This window comes from Telmatherina bonti (genome assembly GCF_933228915.1).
Source record: "Telmatherina bonti genome assembly, chromosome: 3".
Lineage (NCBI taxonomy): Eukaryota > Metazoa > Chordata > Actinopteri > Atheriniformes > Telmatherinidae > Telmatherina > Telmatherina bonti.
Genome location: NC_136621.1, coordinates 28,800,453 through 28,817,913, shown reverse-complemented (window position 1 = coordinate 28,817,913; position 17,461 = coordinate 28,800,453). Strand labels below are relative to the sequence as shown.

Sequence of the window (17,461 nt, the reverse complement as noted above, 5' to 3'; positions counted from 1 at the left end):
GTCTGGAAGCAGTGCAAACACTAATATGACCATCAACACCACAACACTGCAAATGAAGCAAATGAATACAATTAATCTCACCTGTTGGGTTCAGGCTTTTTGCTCTCACAGTTGGCAAGCCACAGGTAATCCTGGGGCTCCTCTGAGCTGGACTGAGAGTCCAGGTGTCGCACACTAACTGGCTGGTATGGAGGTGGCACACCAGACAACGCTGATGCTGCTGGACCAACAATATTGCCCAGAGCTGGGTGTGGGGGCGTGTCAACCACAAGACGCCCGATGGCTGACTGATGAGCAGCTTTTGCAGCATCTGGAAAGGGAGAGAGGTTGAGTTATCACCTATCAATGTCACTTTGTTTAGTATGTGTGTGTGACAGAAGCGTGTTCACCATTTCAAGAGGTAAACCATAATCAAAGACTTTTTTAGCCGCAGTATGAACCCTTTAATGCATCGTGTCCACTGCAGTGGACAACCATTTAAAAGCTGTTTTCAAGCATATTCATGGGTGAGGGTGGATACTTAAATGGACATTTAAGTCACCCAATTCACTAATACACTGCCACTCACTAAAAAACAAACAAAAATAGTATAAATATCATACATACACATGAATGCAAAGTTTAGTTCAGTGGTAAACAGGGCAAGAAAATGCTACTAGTCCATTTTATTGCAATATTTCTATCATATAAATATGACATTATTTTATTAATGCTTTTATAGAATAAATGCATAAAATAAACAAAGTCAAACAATTTTAAAGAGAAGCGTTTCTGTTCATTTCGCAGAATTCAATTATTGAATGTGAAAAAATGTGTCGTATTAAAACAATTCATGCATCAGAGGGTTAACAGTCTCTGTCAAAAACAGAAGCAAACTCTTCAACCTTCACAATTAAAAATAGACTATTCTTTCAAGAGCAATAACAGAATTAATACGTTTTGTGACAAGAAAGGCTAAACTGATATTAAATTAAAAAAAAAAAAAAAAAAAAAAAAAGATTAGTCAGATTTGGATAAGCAGACAACAAATCGTACCACGGGCTTCAAGGGAAAGAAAAGAGTACATCAGATTTTAAAAAATTCACTTTACTCATGCAAAACATTTTTTGTAATTAGGATACATTAGTTGCACCTATATAGAATGTGAGGAAAACATTTTATTAATTTATCCATCTAAGGTGGATGTTTTGAATCAACTCACTTGCCCCAAGATCTTTTGAATATTCTACATTGCTACTTTTTTTATGTGGACTACCATTAATATAGTTTGGGACAATAACAGTAAAAACGTACACACAAGCCATGTGACAGTTCATGTAATGCACATCCCGGCACAGACAACAGTACCACAACCACCCACATAGGTTAACACGTTTTCAGCATCTATGAGTAAGGAAATAAGGCTTGCTATTTCTAATATCTGCAAGGCCACCTGCCATGAAAATCTGCCCGACTGATTTAAACTCTCGGTTCAAAATGAACCCAGAAGACAATCAAGACGACCCCGGGACCAACTGCTGTTGTGTGGAGACTGGATAGGTTATTTAGCTGATGTATGATATCAGGCAAAAAAACCTAAACATTAAGTTGTCTTACAAACGCCAACTCTGGCAGAGCAAACTCAAGACTCAAACTGTTACCTAGCAACCCAATTTTCAATGCAGCAGCTCAGTCTTTAACAACATTTTGAGCAGCAATAGATTAATCTTTTATTAATGTATGAACTTGAGAAGCTAATGGACTGTATGTTGGTTTGTTGTCATAAAAAAAGCAGGACAAGGACAAGTGTCACATTTCTATCTCTATGCTATGTACATTGAAATTAAACCTGCAAGTCAGTGACAAACACCTCCTCAACTAATCTAACAAGACAAAAAGGAACATATTCTCTCTGGGATAGAAACCCCAAATGGAAATAAATTATTTTCAAATATGGCTCATGAGGTGGGGAGCAGTGGTGCAAACAGTTGGCTTCTAATCGAAGCACACAGAGGCATTCACAAAAGCACCATCACCCAGTATTCTTACCAGGCCGTTTATCCCCAGCATTAACACAAGACCCAACTAAAAGTTTTATTCATACATTTTGAGTCTGAATGCTTTTTCTTCATCCTTTTTTTCTCTCTTTTTTTTAAACTTCCCACATTTCTTCTCAGACATAATTTCATCAAGGTCTCTGCTTTATCACAAGGTGAGTTAGAACATTTGAAAAGCCTTTTTTTTTTAATTTATTTAATCCTCTGCTTACGCAAACTGTTCCACTAGACTGAGAGCTATGACAATGATTTTTATCTACATCTTTATATTCTAAAACTGGTGTGATTTTACATCTAACAGCTGACAGGAGTGGGACAAATACAAGTAGCTATAAAAAAAATTTTAAAAAAAAGGACGAGGAGAGTAACTAAGGGGACATGGACAGACCATCCCATCAGAGGGTTTGCTCTGTTAAATCACAAGTAAAACTACTGGAGTAATAGTGTAAATACTCCACTAAACACTAAGGCTTACACTTTAGCAAATACCTCCATGAACATGACAACTCCGATGCAAAAGACAATCCTCTGACAAAAACTGTGCAAAACTTCTACTGTGTACAAGATTACACACTGTTACGTACGCAAATGCAACAGAAAATTAGAAGTATTATCGCAACTACTATCTCAAAGGTCAAGTTATGTCAATTTTTTGCTTTCAGTTTTGTCTTGGTACAAAAACCACAGAACTTCCACTGGCATTTTTTATGTACTTTCAAGTACTAGATTACACACAGTAATGTAGCCCGATGCAAAACAGAAAATAGCAGTTCTGTTGCAACTATTGTTCCAAAAGCACAGCCATCTTGTCACTTTGTTACTTTTAATTGAGTCTTGCTCTCAGTATATAAACTATCACTTGATGAAGCTGAGAATTTTACAATGAGTTATGACATACGTTATAGTGGACTACAGTGGAATAAAACTAAAAGCATTAGCATCATTTAGATATCTGTTGCTCATAAGAACGTAATTATTTTAATTACGATCATTTTAAGTACCACAGGGTTTCCGCTAACGTCATTTTGGTCTGATGTTATTTATCTGAATTCAAAAAAAGACATAGCTGTGAGCAGCTATGACATCAACATGTCATAGCTGCTCTGTGTCAACAGTGGAGTTTCATTCTGATGCCATACACAGACGCACGTGTGCATACCCACACAGGTGACTAAACTCAACAAGAGTGTCAGCAAACACATCAAGCAGCTGAAAAATCAGACAAATCTATAGATTTGTTTAAAGCTATAAGTCTGTTTGGTTCCATCAACATGCTCAATGGCTTTGCTATCTCTTTTTCGTATCTTTTTAGTTGCTGTTATAAAGACTGCAAACCCCTTTTGTTCATATTTGCTGCTTAATATAAAGAAAAAACTGAAACTTTCTTGCTAATATTTTACTCAGATTTCTTCCAGAAAAAGAAATCTTTCTTACACAGGAGCCCTCGTTTCTGTCATGGCATTAACGTTGGTTTTTTTTTTTGCCATTTTCTTGTTGAAGCTTTAGTGATTTATAGAAGAAAAGGGAAAATCCCCACTGTGTGTATTAATCTATACCTCCTACACCATTTTTGAGAGCCTCCATTATTCCAGCACTCTTAATGTTATTTCCTCCAATATCTGCTCGGCTATGAAGCACTCTACATGTAGTGTGGCCACACACAACAGATGAGGGGGAGTTGGGTCTTGCATGCAGAGAGGTGCAAACAGAAAGAGAGCCAAGGACATTCTTTATAGGAAAAGCTCAGAAGGCCTCTCTACTAGAATATGTCTTTATACCCAGTTTATCCTTGAGAAGTCTTGCTGCTTGCTTGCAAGGTTTTAAAATACAGTTCCCGTAACTCTGTTTAAGAGAAGCCATAATTGCTGATATAAGGGTTGCCCTATAACACTAGCTATGTATAAAGAAATGTGGAGGCAGAGTTTGGAGAATAACCTTGCAACAGCACAATAAGTGACTCGCTTGCCAAGTATGAAAATGACCTTCTTCCAAAAGGTATCTTAGTGGTTTGCTTTGTAAAACAGTGAACAAGTGAAAGATCTCAACCTTGACAAAGAGAAGGAACTAAAGAAGACTGAGAACTGAGCTCAAATATATGCTGTGATTAGGCTTAAAAACTCCAAGAGCAAGAATGAGAAACAAGAGAATACAAACAAGAGCATATGAAAACCAGATAAGAGACTAAGAGCAATAGAAGGACAGTGAGACCTACAGACACACAATGCTTTGATTATCCAGCACTGGGAGCAGTGGTAACATGAGCCTCAATGCAACACATGGATCAACACATGGATCATTAGACCATGGCTGGGAACTATGCTGAAGAGAGGCCTTCTGGCACATTCAGCTGATTTTTTTTAAACTACTGCAGAAGCAGCAATGCAGACATTCAAAAAAGCACCACAGCAACATAAGACATCAAACAAATGCAAAGACATCAGTTAAAATTGCTAAGTTTCCAGTGTTGTGTTATTACAATACAGTATGTCTGTATGGATGATGACTGGATGGTAATGAAAAACACCCTGAAAGCTGAAAACTGGAAATTCATTGCTGGTTTGCAAGTGTTACGTTTGTTTATATAAACTAGATATTCATGAAATAATGTTCTCTGCTGCTTATTTGCAGAGAAGGTGGAGTCTATTGGAGCCATTAGTATACGAGAAGCAGGTTACGTCTCTGACGGGTCACCATTCTGGTGCTAACCACGACACCAACACAGTTCATTTCACTTTTTTTCACCCTAAATGTTAAATAGGTAAACTTATTAATGAGCTGTGGACAAATGTCATGGAAAATATTTACAGAATGGGCCACACTTAAAGGATGAGGGTGAGAATATGCACAAATTAATGACTTAATCTATCAGAAACTCTGATGTTATAATATATTTTTTAGTTAACATGACATCAGCTAACAGCTAATAAAAGCTGTGTATGTTAATATCACCACTAAAATACTGATGTGTTACCAAATATATAATAATTACCATCATCAGTGGGGTTAAAACCACAGATGTCACAGATGTGGCGAACCCACTTATTCATCTCGTCTTCAGTGTCAGCCACCAGGTAGAAGACGCGATCGATCGTCTTGATGTCGAATATGAAGCTGTGCTCCAAGTCTTTCTTGTTGAATGTCAGCCCAGCGTCCACCTAGGATGACAAACCATTCAGCTACATGAATATGGCATCAGCCAAGGAAAAAAAAAAAAAAAAAAGAGGACTAAATATCTTTTAGTCAGTAAAAGTATTAACAGTGGAAATTGTTTTTAAAATAACTATTTTGTAATTCTTGATTGCCATTACAGAGATGTCAAGTAAGGTCCCCAACCTGACAGAGCAACAGCCTCTTAACTACAGTTTATGGAAAATGTTGAGTGACGCTAAACTGAAGATTTTATCATTTTGCATTCATGCCTGCAAACTGCTTGCTTGTAGGTCATGAAATGTTCTTGCTTTTTCCCCTAACATGTTTTTAAACTACAGAAGTCAAAGTTCACCCAACATGGATGACTTTACAGAAGTGTTTGTCTACTTTATGAATATACTCAAACTTGAATATTCAGTCTCACTGGATCTTCAAAATGGTATGACTTACTGTCTAAAAAGGAATTTTTGGGCACAAGTGGTTCATATCTAAAAGTTGTTCAACAGGAAAGAGGAGGTTGGAGGAGTGTGGAGAGCAACAGGCAGCAAAGCGCCACAGGCCAGGTCCCAGGCCAGGACTAGTCTCAACCATTTAGGCTTCCCAGTGGCCGGTAAGTACCAGTTTCTATCTGTTGTTTAAATCACTTTTGGTCATTGGAAAACATCCTAAATCTATTGCTGTTCACACAAACTTTTAGTGTACATCTAATTTATTTATTCAGAAACTTAGACCTTGGGTTCTTCTGTTTGCAGGGTGGCTAACCATACCTGCTCACACAAGTTGAGGTCAATCACACGAATGGGCTTCTTGGTATGGTCATTCTTGTAGTACTCCAACACGTCTGGGTCACCTGTCAGACGGCCACTGCGAAGAACAAACCACCGCTTCTTCCATGCCTGCAAGGTGAGCACAGAAATTAGGCCAAAAGTTATGTGTATGTTGTCACAATGACAGCTCCATTCCAAGCTTACCACAGCTTGACCAACGCTGTATTTTTGTCTGTTTAGCCAATGTGTCCTAGCATAGCTCGTCTCTCTCTGTCTCTCTCTTCCACCAGCTGCACTGCCCTGACTAAAGAATACTGAGAGCCAGAGGGAAGAGGCCCGCAACCAGAAATATGTGTCTGGGATATCCAGAACAAAAGCCACATAGTTTGGTCTAGCACCCGGACTGAAGTGAATAACCAAACCTATAAAGAGAAACAGGCAATTAGGTCTTCTCTTTCAAATGCAATTTGCTGTGTGTAAAAAAAAAATGCATTCAACGCCTCCTAAAAGTTAATATTCAGACATCAGTAGGCAAAAGAAATAGGTATAAGCAGAATAAATCTTCAGCTTAACCTGCTCTATACAAAGTATTTAGTCAGCATTTACACAACAACCTTATTTCTAGATAATGACAGACAATGAGCAGTTATTGTTATGAGTTATTGTTTTAAAGACAATAAGGTTATTCACACTATGTCAAGTCTTTAAAATACAGTCTCATTTTGGCAATAAACAGATTCCTGTTTGCTGTTTTATACAGAAACAGTGTTTAGTAGGAATAATCTTGAATGCAGACTCAAAAAACATCAAGAATATTGCTACCATGCCCAACCTCAATGTGCTTGGGCTGAAAGTTTTGGCTCATGGTTCAAAATAAACATGCCAGAAAATACTTGCAAGACTTGTTTGAGAAGGAAGAGAAAAGTCTGTTATAAGATATGGGATTTATCTGCATTTTACCCTTCCTTCTACCACTTTATAGTAAGAATGTGCAAGTATTTCTAGAAACTCTATGCAGGATTCACACCCTGAATTGTGACACAAAGGCACTAAAAATAAAAAGCTGAAGTGAATGCCAGAAACGTTGGAGTAATCATAGGGGGGACTTATTAAACAGAACCCCAACACACTGGAATCAGACTGATGAAGAAACATACCAAAAGAGTGTGAGGAATGTAACCAAAAGCTTTGTTATCTGAGTGTTAGATTTTGACTGTATCAACAATGCTGTGGGATTGTTATAGTCATGTTTCGGCTGCTTTTCCTTCCACAGGGTGTCCTTTGTTAACGGGCCAAGCCCAACACAGAGAGACTGCGAAGAGCGTTCAACCTTTCCGCTTCACAAACAGGATGAAGACACCAAGAGAGTTACAAAGCTCTTGAATTTACAAGTTTGAACACACAAACATAAGATTTCCAATCGCATACTGAAATGCAGAACGTTTCACATTCTAGCATAACAGGCCTGTATTGTGTAATCACAAACACACCCACATACTTCAAATGAGGGTTAAACTTATTACAGCTATATCCTTTGAGGCAGGTCCACTTCAATATCAAATCTAACTGTAAAAGCTAAAGTGATGTGCAAAAACAACACTGGTGGTCAGAGTTGTGTTGGTTCGACAAAAGCTGTGGGTGTGGAGAGGGAACCCCTCTCTCCTACATATGACAAAGCAATCTTGGGTCATGTTACCCTGTGGGGAACAGAAGGACCAAAAGCTTGGGTTACAGTGAGGCCAGGCCCGCCCAGGGTGAGCGTGTTGACAACTGCAAAAGTTTTTTAATGCTCATGATGAACGTGAGTAAGACCTGCTCTATAAAACTGCTGTGCAGCCATAGATTAGAAATTTAGATCCTTTAGAAATTCAGGAAAAGTCAATCAATTAAAACCCCAAAGAGAAGAGTGTGTTAATCATTAAATCAAAAGTATTTTGAAACAATGTGAGATTGTTATGCTTTGTTCTTTAAAAAATAATGTGAAATGTTTTTTATATAGGACTACTCAATCGAAAACAAATTGTACAAATATTCCTGATCTGCAATTTCTTTACGATTAATGAAAATATATCAACTATAACAAAATAACACAAAGATCTCATAAAGTAATTTTAAGTCACTTGATAAAAAAGGAATTAAAATAAATTAACGAATGGATATAAGCAAAATCTACTTCACCACAAAAAATTATTTGTGGTTACTTTGTTCCATATATCATATCATATATCATATATTATTGCTGGGGATCTATCACAAAAAGTAAATTTACATTTCAAGAACCAACCTGAAGAAAATCTGCACCCACTGCTCACTGCCATATTAGCATGGTTACATGCTGTCATGGTTCTAGGATGACAAGCTGTGTGGTAGCTAAACCCTTTCTCCTCCATCTGTGAAAATTCACACAAATTTTTGAATGCACAATTACATACACTTCTGCTGTTTTTACAACTTATGCAGCCCATCCATTCAACATTTGGAATGGTCAAATATCTGTTTCAGTAATGACAGAAATAAAAGCAGTAAACCAAGGTAGATGAAAGTACAATTACTTCCACGTGATGGAGGATGTGTGTCACTAATATGGATGCATGAACCATGATTAAATACACAAGTCATCAGGAAAAGAAACAGAACTTGCATTAAGTCAAATGGCACAAGAACATACTTGCATGGACTCCAATAGATTTAAACTCTAGTACCAGCCAGTAATCAGATTTCTCCCCTACGTCCAACAAAGCTGCACTGGAAATACAAACAACACAATTATAAGTGCATTTGGACTCTCCAAGTGGGAGAACAGGCACCAGACAGCTTTTTCACACTGTAAAAGGGTCTGCATATAAAACATCTCTGACTCTCGGCTGATAAAACTAAGTCATATGGACCCATTCACTTAAATTCATTTCCATTCAGGCTGAACTTCTAATTTACTCGTGGTGGACTTGAATCAATTTAAAATTTAACTAACAAGAGAGTATTTTTATTGGAGGACATCTGCTATGCATTACTGCTAGGAGGAAAAAATAAATCTCTCTACTATGATTCAATGAAACAAGTGAACATGGCCAAACATGACCCAAAACTACTGAGGATGACTGACTTGCTAATCAACTTTGGGAAAACATTACATTTAAAGAAAATTACACAAAAGTCCTACCAAAAGAAAAATACTGAATAGGAACATGACTGTGCCAGGATGGCTCAGTAGTCTGGAGTGACAGAATAACACAGACACACAAACGCTGAGCAGTTTCACAGTTACATACCTCCAGTCATTGCTCATGCAGGTTATGGTGAAGTCTCTAGTCCTGCTTTTTGTTTTGCATATTCCATAGCTAGTGTAGAGCTGAATCAGCTGTCAAACCAAGGTTGATCTCAACCAGACAGAAGTGTTTAAAAACAGCAGCACACGTGTCTATTCCAGTCTTCCTTCAAAAGTCATTAAATTCTGAACTATTCAACTCACAGAGGCCATTTCAGCTTGTGGGAGTCCGGTGTTATCCACCCCAGGACTGGGAATGGGACAGCATGGGACGACACTGGACTAAGATGGGGAGGGCACCCCTGGCAAAGCAGTTGTGCTTGCCAACCCCCCTTTTTTTTTTATCCTCCACCCTTCTTTTCTGTAACTGTGTCTTCTGATAGGATGAGACACAGGAAGACAAACTCTTATTTGCCCACCCAGGTCCTACAGCCTAAAAGGGGCAGACAGAGGGGGCATTGAGGGGGCTCACTAAGATGATGACAGAGGAGGGGGAGGTGGGAGCCTAGAGAGAAGATGCCAACTGAGTGGAGTCATGCTGTTGTCAGAGGCCTCCTGACCCCAGATCACTGGAGCATGACAAAGTCAAAGGTGGAGCAGAGATGCAAGAACAATGCAGTGTAACTCCAAAAAGAAAAAAGAAAAAGATAAAGGGCATTCTACAATGCTAAGTACGATATCACACGCAGATGTGACACACTAGTAATAAAGCAATTTCCTTCAAAAGATGTGTGAAAAGATATTGGAACTTCTGTGTGCTGTTGAATATGTTTCATGAAGATTTAAACAGCATGGCAAGTGAGGATGTATTTGGCTGCATAACATTTCAATTAGGTGAAAAACGAATTATGAATTCGATACTGGCATTGGTACCTATACTGAAAAAAACTCTACATTAGGTATTGTTTACATCTGGCCCAATCTATAGGAAGAGATCTATTCAGTGTAATTCTATGCTGTGCACTTTGAGGGAATGTGCCAACAACGCAAGTGAAAGGATCAGTCATCTGTAACTTTTTCGCAGCCAACACATCTGATGGCTACACGCAGTACCTATGCAGTGAATGTTCCAATCAAGCATCTCTAGAGAGTTATCTCTAAGTGGTACACAGTTTGTTGAAAGAAATAAACAAAAAGGAGGCAGTATGAAGAAGCTAACTTTATCGCTTTCCTTTCTGCAGTTTAAAGTGTTTCTAACTAATAGTGTACAATATGGATGGGCCAATTATCTATTTAATCAATTGATCGTGATACGGCACGTGTCAATTCAGTATTGGTTTGTAAATGTTTTAAAAATATATTTTTTTCATAATTAATGGACAGGAACACAGCTACAATTTTTTAAGTATTAAGTACTGAATAGGGAAAATAGACACATTGAAAATAATCAAATAAATAATCAATGCACCCTTAATTGTAATCCAATCAAATCACTAAGTACCTAAGATAACACACCCATAGTGTGCTACCAACAAAAATCACAGATGATACGACGCTTTATTGTTATGGGTGGTCAGCCTCTTGGTAGTTGGGTGGACAAGGATTCCAGCTGAAGCCATGGTATGATATGGTTAGCTGTAAACATTTGCCTGAGATGACTCTACCTGAACTACAAACACATATTAGAGAGCATAAAAAATACTGAAACGATGAGCTTATTTAAGATTGTGAAAGCTGTTAAAAAGGTAGTTTAGCATATTTATATCTTTTGTTTTTAAAAATCAGCAACAAAATTCTTAAATCAAGTCTAATGTTGCTTTGCACAAGAATAATCCATGTCTCTTTAACACAATGAAACAGTTTGTTAGGTAAGTCAGTGCTGTTTTCTGTCTTGGTATGGGATCGGTATCGGCCAGTTATAAATCACAGATAACTGTATCAGAAGTAAAAAAAATTGGGACTGTGCATCTTTTACTCATGAAATTGGGAAATGAAGAAAGTAAAAAGTTTAGATGTTTTATTAGTTATGATTCTGACATTGAGCATTGTTGCCACCCTCCAGTCAGCACAGATTTTCTATTACAAACATCAGAAGGAAAGACAACTGCTCAGAACTTAAATTACGTGAGTATAGTGAAACTGTCAAGTATTCAGGTCATTATGTGTTATTTAACTGCACCTATAGTTGTTTAGTTTGCACCTAACTTAATTTTTTTTTTTTAAGATATGAAAATTAATTCTTGGCTCAACTATCTCTTACGTCCTATGTCCTTTCTACAGTGATAAAGCAAAGGAGAGTTTGTTAAAATAGCCCAAAACGATCGATTCCACATCTGATGAGCTTGTCAGGACTGTCTGGAAAATGTTAACTGCAAGAGAAACTGATCATGAGAGATGAGTAAGAGAGGAATCAACATGTTGTAGTGACTCAGTTAGCTAATCGCTCCTCTCACTATCAAAGTGACAAGCCTACATATGTCCAGTCAAACTGTAATTCATCTAAGTAGCAAAATGGTCATCCTGCTGCTTGTCATTTAAAAAAAAAAAAAAAAAAAATGTCATCACAGCACATAAGCTCTAAAAAAAAAGTTATGGGACAGCAAGCATTCAAGAAAAAAGCTTAAAAACAACCTCAGTAAATAGTATTTGTTATTGTGGGATCATTCTTCCCTTGCAATTCTAAGCCAAAAAAAACATAATGTCAATTGTGAATGCCAACTTACTCAGAATAAATAGATACCAAAATTTCCTACTGCAGCTTCTTAGCCTTGCTTGTGTAATGATGTGTCCTTTCTAGCAAAAGAACATAAAACAAACCAAAAGGACTGAAGCATTGCTAGTTAATATGATGTGAAAAGTTAAATTTGAAAACTAGTAAAACATCCAACTCCACTCAAGCTTCACCATTCCCACTTTAACTGCTCTAAAAGGCTAATTGTATTTAATGATTTAGATGCCTTAATGCATCATAAAAGGCATTATAAGTGCATTCATGCCAATATAGTAATCATTGGCAGTTAAGCTACACACTTCAACTGATCTTCAACATCTCAGTGCTAAAAGATGGTAACCTGGCTTTTGTTTCTGGAGAATTTCTAGGATTAGATATAATAATCTTGTCAGGACATAAATAGGTGTACTTTCTCTTACACTTATAACATTAAATCATTTCCATTTCAGAAGCTCCATGTGTTTCAGTCAGCCTTAGTACAGTCACAATATTGCACTATGTGGTCAGATCCCTTTTATTATAAAGCAGAAAAGGTTTGATGCTACAAATTCACTGTAAATAATGATATGCATATAGTAACATGATTTAAAAGACTTTGATCAATTCTGGGGTTTCATTCATTCATTTTCTAAACCGCTTAATCCAATTCAGGGTCGCAGGGATTCTGGGGTTTATGCTGGCTATGAACACAAAACATGAGCAAAAAAAACTTGGTGGTACACTCTTTAATTTTGTGTTAGGAAAGAAAAGAAGTTTACAATGGGATAAATTATTTACCAATATTATAGTAAGCAAACAAACTACATCATTTTCCCATGAATGTTTAGACCCAGATAAACACAACTAAAGTGTATGATAAATATGTTACAACATAAAGCTCTTGAATAAGTCTAGGAGGAGAACTTGTATGTCTTTATTGGCAATTGATTTTTTTTTTTAAATTTAATAACAGAAAAGACTATCAAATTAAGAGAGACAAACCAAACAAAGGCTTGCTAAACAGTTTTAAGAGCTTTTCCATAAAAGTACAACATATCAGGTCACCATTATGTTTAATTAAGTATTTTGGTGCTTTTACATAACCAATCACAACAGCAATCTTACTAAGTCTAAAATAGTAATGGTTACATAACACTTTCAACACAGGACAAGTCTTTACCATTATCCTTATTTTAGGAGTTAAAAGTTACAGTGGAGGCGGCTCATAATTTGTCCAATGACCCACATCACAGGGGTCAGGGTAATCTTGTAATTAAATGAGTATTAGGAGATTCAAGTTTTGTTGCACAATAGGTTTTCTCAACAACAAAGTGAAGCAATTAGATCACCTTAGCCAACTGAACAATAAAACCGATGCTTATCATTTGCTAAAGGCTTTGAGCTGCTGTTACATTATCTGCTCCTTCTTAATAATGACACTGGACAAGCACTGTGAGACGGCAACAGTAGAAAGTGAACCAGGATGGATTGAAAGAGTCAATTTCTTATTTGCTTATATAAGTCTATTTCCCAGTATCAACCATTCTCATTTGGTTTCTAAATTCTAAAGGCGCTCTCCCATATATACAAAACCAAAACGAAAGGGGCTTTGGTGTTGGGACATTTCTTTTTGATATTTATTGCAACATTTGACTTGATTACTATCAAGGCAAAGAACAAGTAAGAGTAAAATATTATCCATTTACAAAAGTCTGCCTTACCAGTCATACAATATCAGTAAACAGCAAGGACCTTTTAAGATCTTCTGCATGGACCATTCTGCTATTAATCTCGTGTACATCATTCACAAAAGGACAAAGGAAAAATATTTAAATACCTTTACGGATGAAATTCTCACAGATTCGACTGGTTAAAAATTATAACCTTTTGGGCATTAGTGATCCTTGCTGTGGCAACGTGATGTGTCTCCTGTTCAAAAACTAAGTCTTAGTGTTAGCTTAAATATGGAGGCATGGTTTACATGTATCAGTATGCGACTGGCTGAGCCATCTGTCCCATCTGAGTGGGCTGTGGGTAAATGACCTGCACCCCAGCTGCACTGACTCATCCTGACTAGGACAGCTTCTCTGTTTGTTCCTCTGAAAAACACACTGTGATGGATAGAGCCGTGAGGAGACAGGGCATAGTGTGCATTGGCTGGAGTCAAAGTCGAGAAGGTCAAGATTTTAGTGATAACAAAAATAATATATGCTTCTGCTTTATCTATCAGAAATCAGCACAAGATTATTTTATGGTGACAAATAATGTCAATCTTTTGTGATCAGTCAATAAAAAAAAGATGGCAATAATAAAAGAAAGAAAAAAAAACAAAACACCTTTCTTGTTTAGTTTTACACTGACACAGTACACATCTCCCCAACAGGAAATGAAAAAATGCTGCAGTAAGCAGGGTGTAAGTATTAATCTCTGCACTCTCAAGAGCTCATTACAAGGATTCATAGGCACAGAAGAGAAAAATGTACAATATAAATAGATAACCTTGTAATCTTGCAGTGTCCATGTAGAAAAATGGCAAGCAATGCATTATTTAATGCAATGACAGGTGACATTTGACTCATATTTAATTTGCTTTAATATCTACAGTCCACTAAGTGTGGACAACTAAGTGTCGTGCACATGAAAATTTCCCCTTAATAAATCTCATTCTGCATTGCATTAATATCTTAACGGAAACTACAGCAACCCCAAAACAGTACTCTTCTTCCTCAGCATCATCAATGCTGGAAATGTAGATTCAAGTCATGAGTCATGTCTTTTACAAATGGGGGTTAAGGGTGGTTGGGGGTGAAGCCCCAAATGTCCAATTGTTCAATTTGCTGAAGCAGAGGTTAAAAAACAACAAAAAACTCCTAAATATTCTGACGCACTGTGATTTGACTAAAACAAGGTGAATAAATATGCTTTTTTTTAAAGCTTATTTTGTGTCCCTTTGCCTGAATATGAGGTCTGCAAAACTCCTGAACAAAGGCTGTTCTAAGAGGAGTGTCAAGAGCGTCAGAGATTTTAGCACTCATGGCCTTGGTGACGAGGTCTGCAGAGGGAGAAGGAGGGGAGGAACAAAAGCTCCTCTATGCTTAGTGCTGCAACATGTATAAATCAGTCTTTGTTAGCAAGACATGACTGGGATTCTTGCTAAACAGCTATTTTTACATCCTTGAGCACTAGTGAGGGCAGTTAACGTACAAGAGTGAGCGGTCTTTCTGTTAGTTGGGGCCGTTCCACCAAAATCATCAGTCCTCCGCCTGCTGGAAGGAGAGGGGACTTTCATGACGCATGTGCACGCATGAATCCACAATCTGTGGAAAGTGGTTAAAAGTCAGTAGATGCAACAAGAAGCCTCTGACCTTGAAGTAAATTCTCCATTGTTCTGTTGAGATCACAGGTTTGCACGATGGACAACTCTTAGATACACCCGAAGTCACTGAAGATCGAAAGTACACTATTCTACTCATAATGATTAAAAAGCTGCTTGACTTTACCACCTTCACCAATATGCTCCATGCACAAACTAAATGAGATTTTACAGAGTTTATCTACATCAGGTCAGCCATACAAGGACACTGACTGACCCAATTCACATCTAACATCTAAAGCCTGCAGCCAGCAGCCCTTGAGGACTGGAACTGGGCATCCTTGACCTAGACAACTAACATAAGGGAACACCATTGAGTTTATGGCAATGACTGTATATAAAAGAAGGATGGAGCCTCTGTGAGGAGCTGAATTGAAGCTTTTTGGGCTGTTCCTACCATAGCCATCTTGGTAGTGCCACAAATGTAGTCTCTCCCAGAAAGAACAAAAATGGGCACAGAAGTAGATCTGAGACGGGGGCTTTGAGCATGTCATAGATGATTGACATCTAGTGATCTCTGACCTGCCTGTAGCTAAGAGCTAACCAAGTAAACCCAGAACTAACAGGAGCTAACCAGCTAACAGAGGTAAGCGGGCTAAAGCTAAATCACAATGTTAACTGGCCAAAATACTGCGGCTGTTCTGAATTTATCTCTCAAAGTGGGAGATCAGGGGCCTGTCAATCATAGGGACACACCCCTAAATATGCCGAATTTAGATATAAAATTACTTCTAAATGGAGGAGTTAGAAAAAATTATTACTCCTTTTTATGGCATTATTGTTATTTTAGTTGAAAATGGTCTCAAAATAATTGCTTTACCCATATTATCAGCTATTGCAATAATTTCTGAGACAATTAAACGCATAGTAAAATTTGTTACCGTAACAGGCCTATTGTAAGTTTGACCAGGTTTCCAATTTTTTGACCGTATAAATTCGAAGTTAAACTTAACAGCTTTGACAAAAAAAAGATATAAAAGGATACCAATTTTTAGGATGTGCGAAGGACCCCTTTAAGTTTAGTTAGGGTCAAATGCAACTTCATTATCTGGGTGTAGTAATCTTACTTTGAAAGCTTCACTTTCATTCAGTTTTTGTCTGGCTAATGTATTTATGAGCTTTAAAGTAATGTTTTAGTTGGACTAAAGAAATTAATTTCTAATGTTTAAACATGTTTTCTGTGTTAAATATGTTAAAATAACTTTGCACAGAACTAAATATTAAAATGGCTATAATTTTGCAGCAAACATTAAAAAAAAAAAATTATGAAGCTCATCCTACTTTGAATCAATTTTAAAATTCAAACCATACTACATTATAATTTGATGTTACGCTATACAAATTAAAGGTATAATAAATGAATGACAAACTTTTCTGAAGAATTGCTTGAAAGAAAAACAGGCATATGACTTACTGGTTCTTCAAAGATTTTTATATCCCTTGGCTTGGTAAATCTTTGAGTCCTAGACTAATATCCTTCATCAAGACTGCAAATGTATGATAAACCTTAACATTCAAGGCTCCTATAAATCTCAATATTTATGAAAAAAATTGTCAGAGCACACCTGAATAATTATTGTCTTACCATGCAAGCTGCATATCCATAGCTGCAGCCATATTGTATCCTGTAGTGTTTGTTATTGACAGTAAGCAGACAAAAACAGTGTTTTTGTCGTTTGTGCTTCTTCACCTTTATCAGTTGCTGCAATGTGTTGTAGGGTCTGCTGTATGTGGCCTCTCCCTCTTCTGACTTCCTCTTGAATGTAATCAGGTTGTCCCATGCCCACCAAAAACTGACACTAATAACTAATGAGGTTAAGAAACTTATTACCTCCTTTTACTGCACCAACAAGAGCCGTCTCCCATTGAACAGGAACATGTATTCCATTTTTCCTACAATCTGAGTTTTATTACTTTAATTTTGGCCAATATTACTAATATTTAATCAGTTCCATTTTATTTTGCATTTTCACTTTCAACTCAAAGATTATGAACACAGCCTGATACAGCTTTCTCACACAAGTCTCAAAGGTTTGACCATGTTGTTCATCAGCATTTCTTTTTCTACAGACACAATTGATCTAAAAGCATCTCTCAGTGTGTTACATCCAACCAACATCCTGTCTGATGGGGATATCTATCACAATAACGAAGGAAGCATTTTATGGGGGCTTTAAAAATGCCTCATCTTACCACTCATCTTGCTTTTCCTAATGGAAT

General features: G+C 37.2%; 1 protein-coding gene across 5 annotated transcripts in view; it reads right to left on the bottom strand.

Annotated features, from left to right (window-relative positions):
* Window positions 1-17,461, bottom strand: part of gab1 (GRB2-associated binding protein 1) — a 54,215-nt gene that overhangs the window by 11,844 nt on the left and 24,910 nt on the right. For all 5 annotated transcript variants that reach the window (XM_079264869.1, XM_079264870.1, XM_079264871.1 and 2 more), the window contains 3 exons: window positions 5,954-6,082; window positions 5,026-5,191; window positions 82-310 (listed from right to left, as the gene is read on the bottom strand). In XM_079264869.1, coding sequence (XP_079120995.1) covers window positions 82-310; window positions 5,026-5,191; window positions 5,954-6,082 — 524 coding nt within the window. The remainder of the gene's footprint in view (window positions 1-81; window positions 311-5,025; window positions 5,192-5,953; window positions 6,083-17,461) is intronic.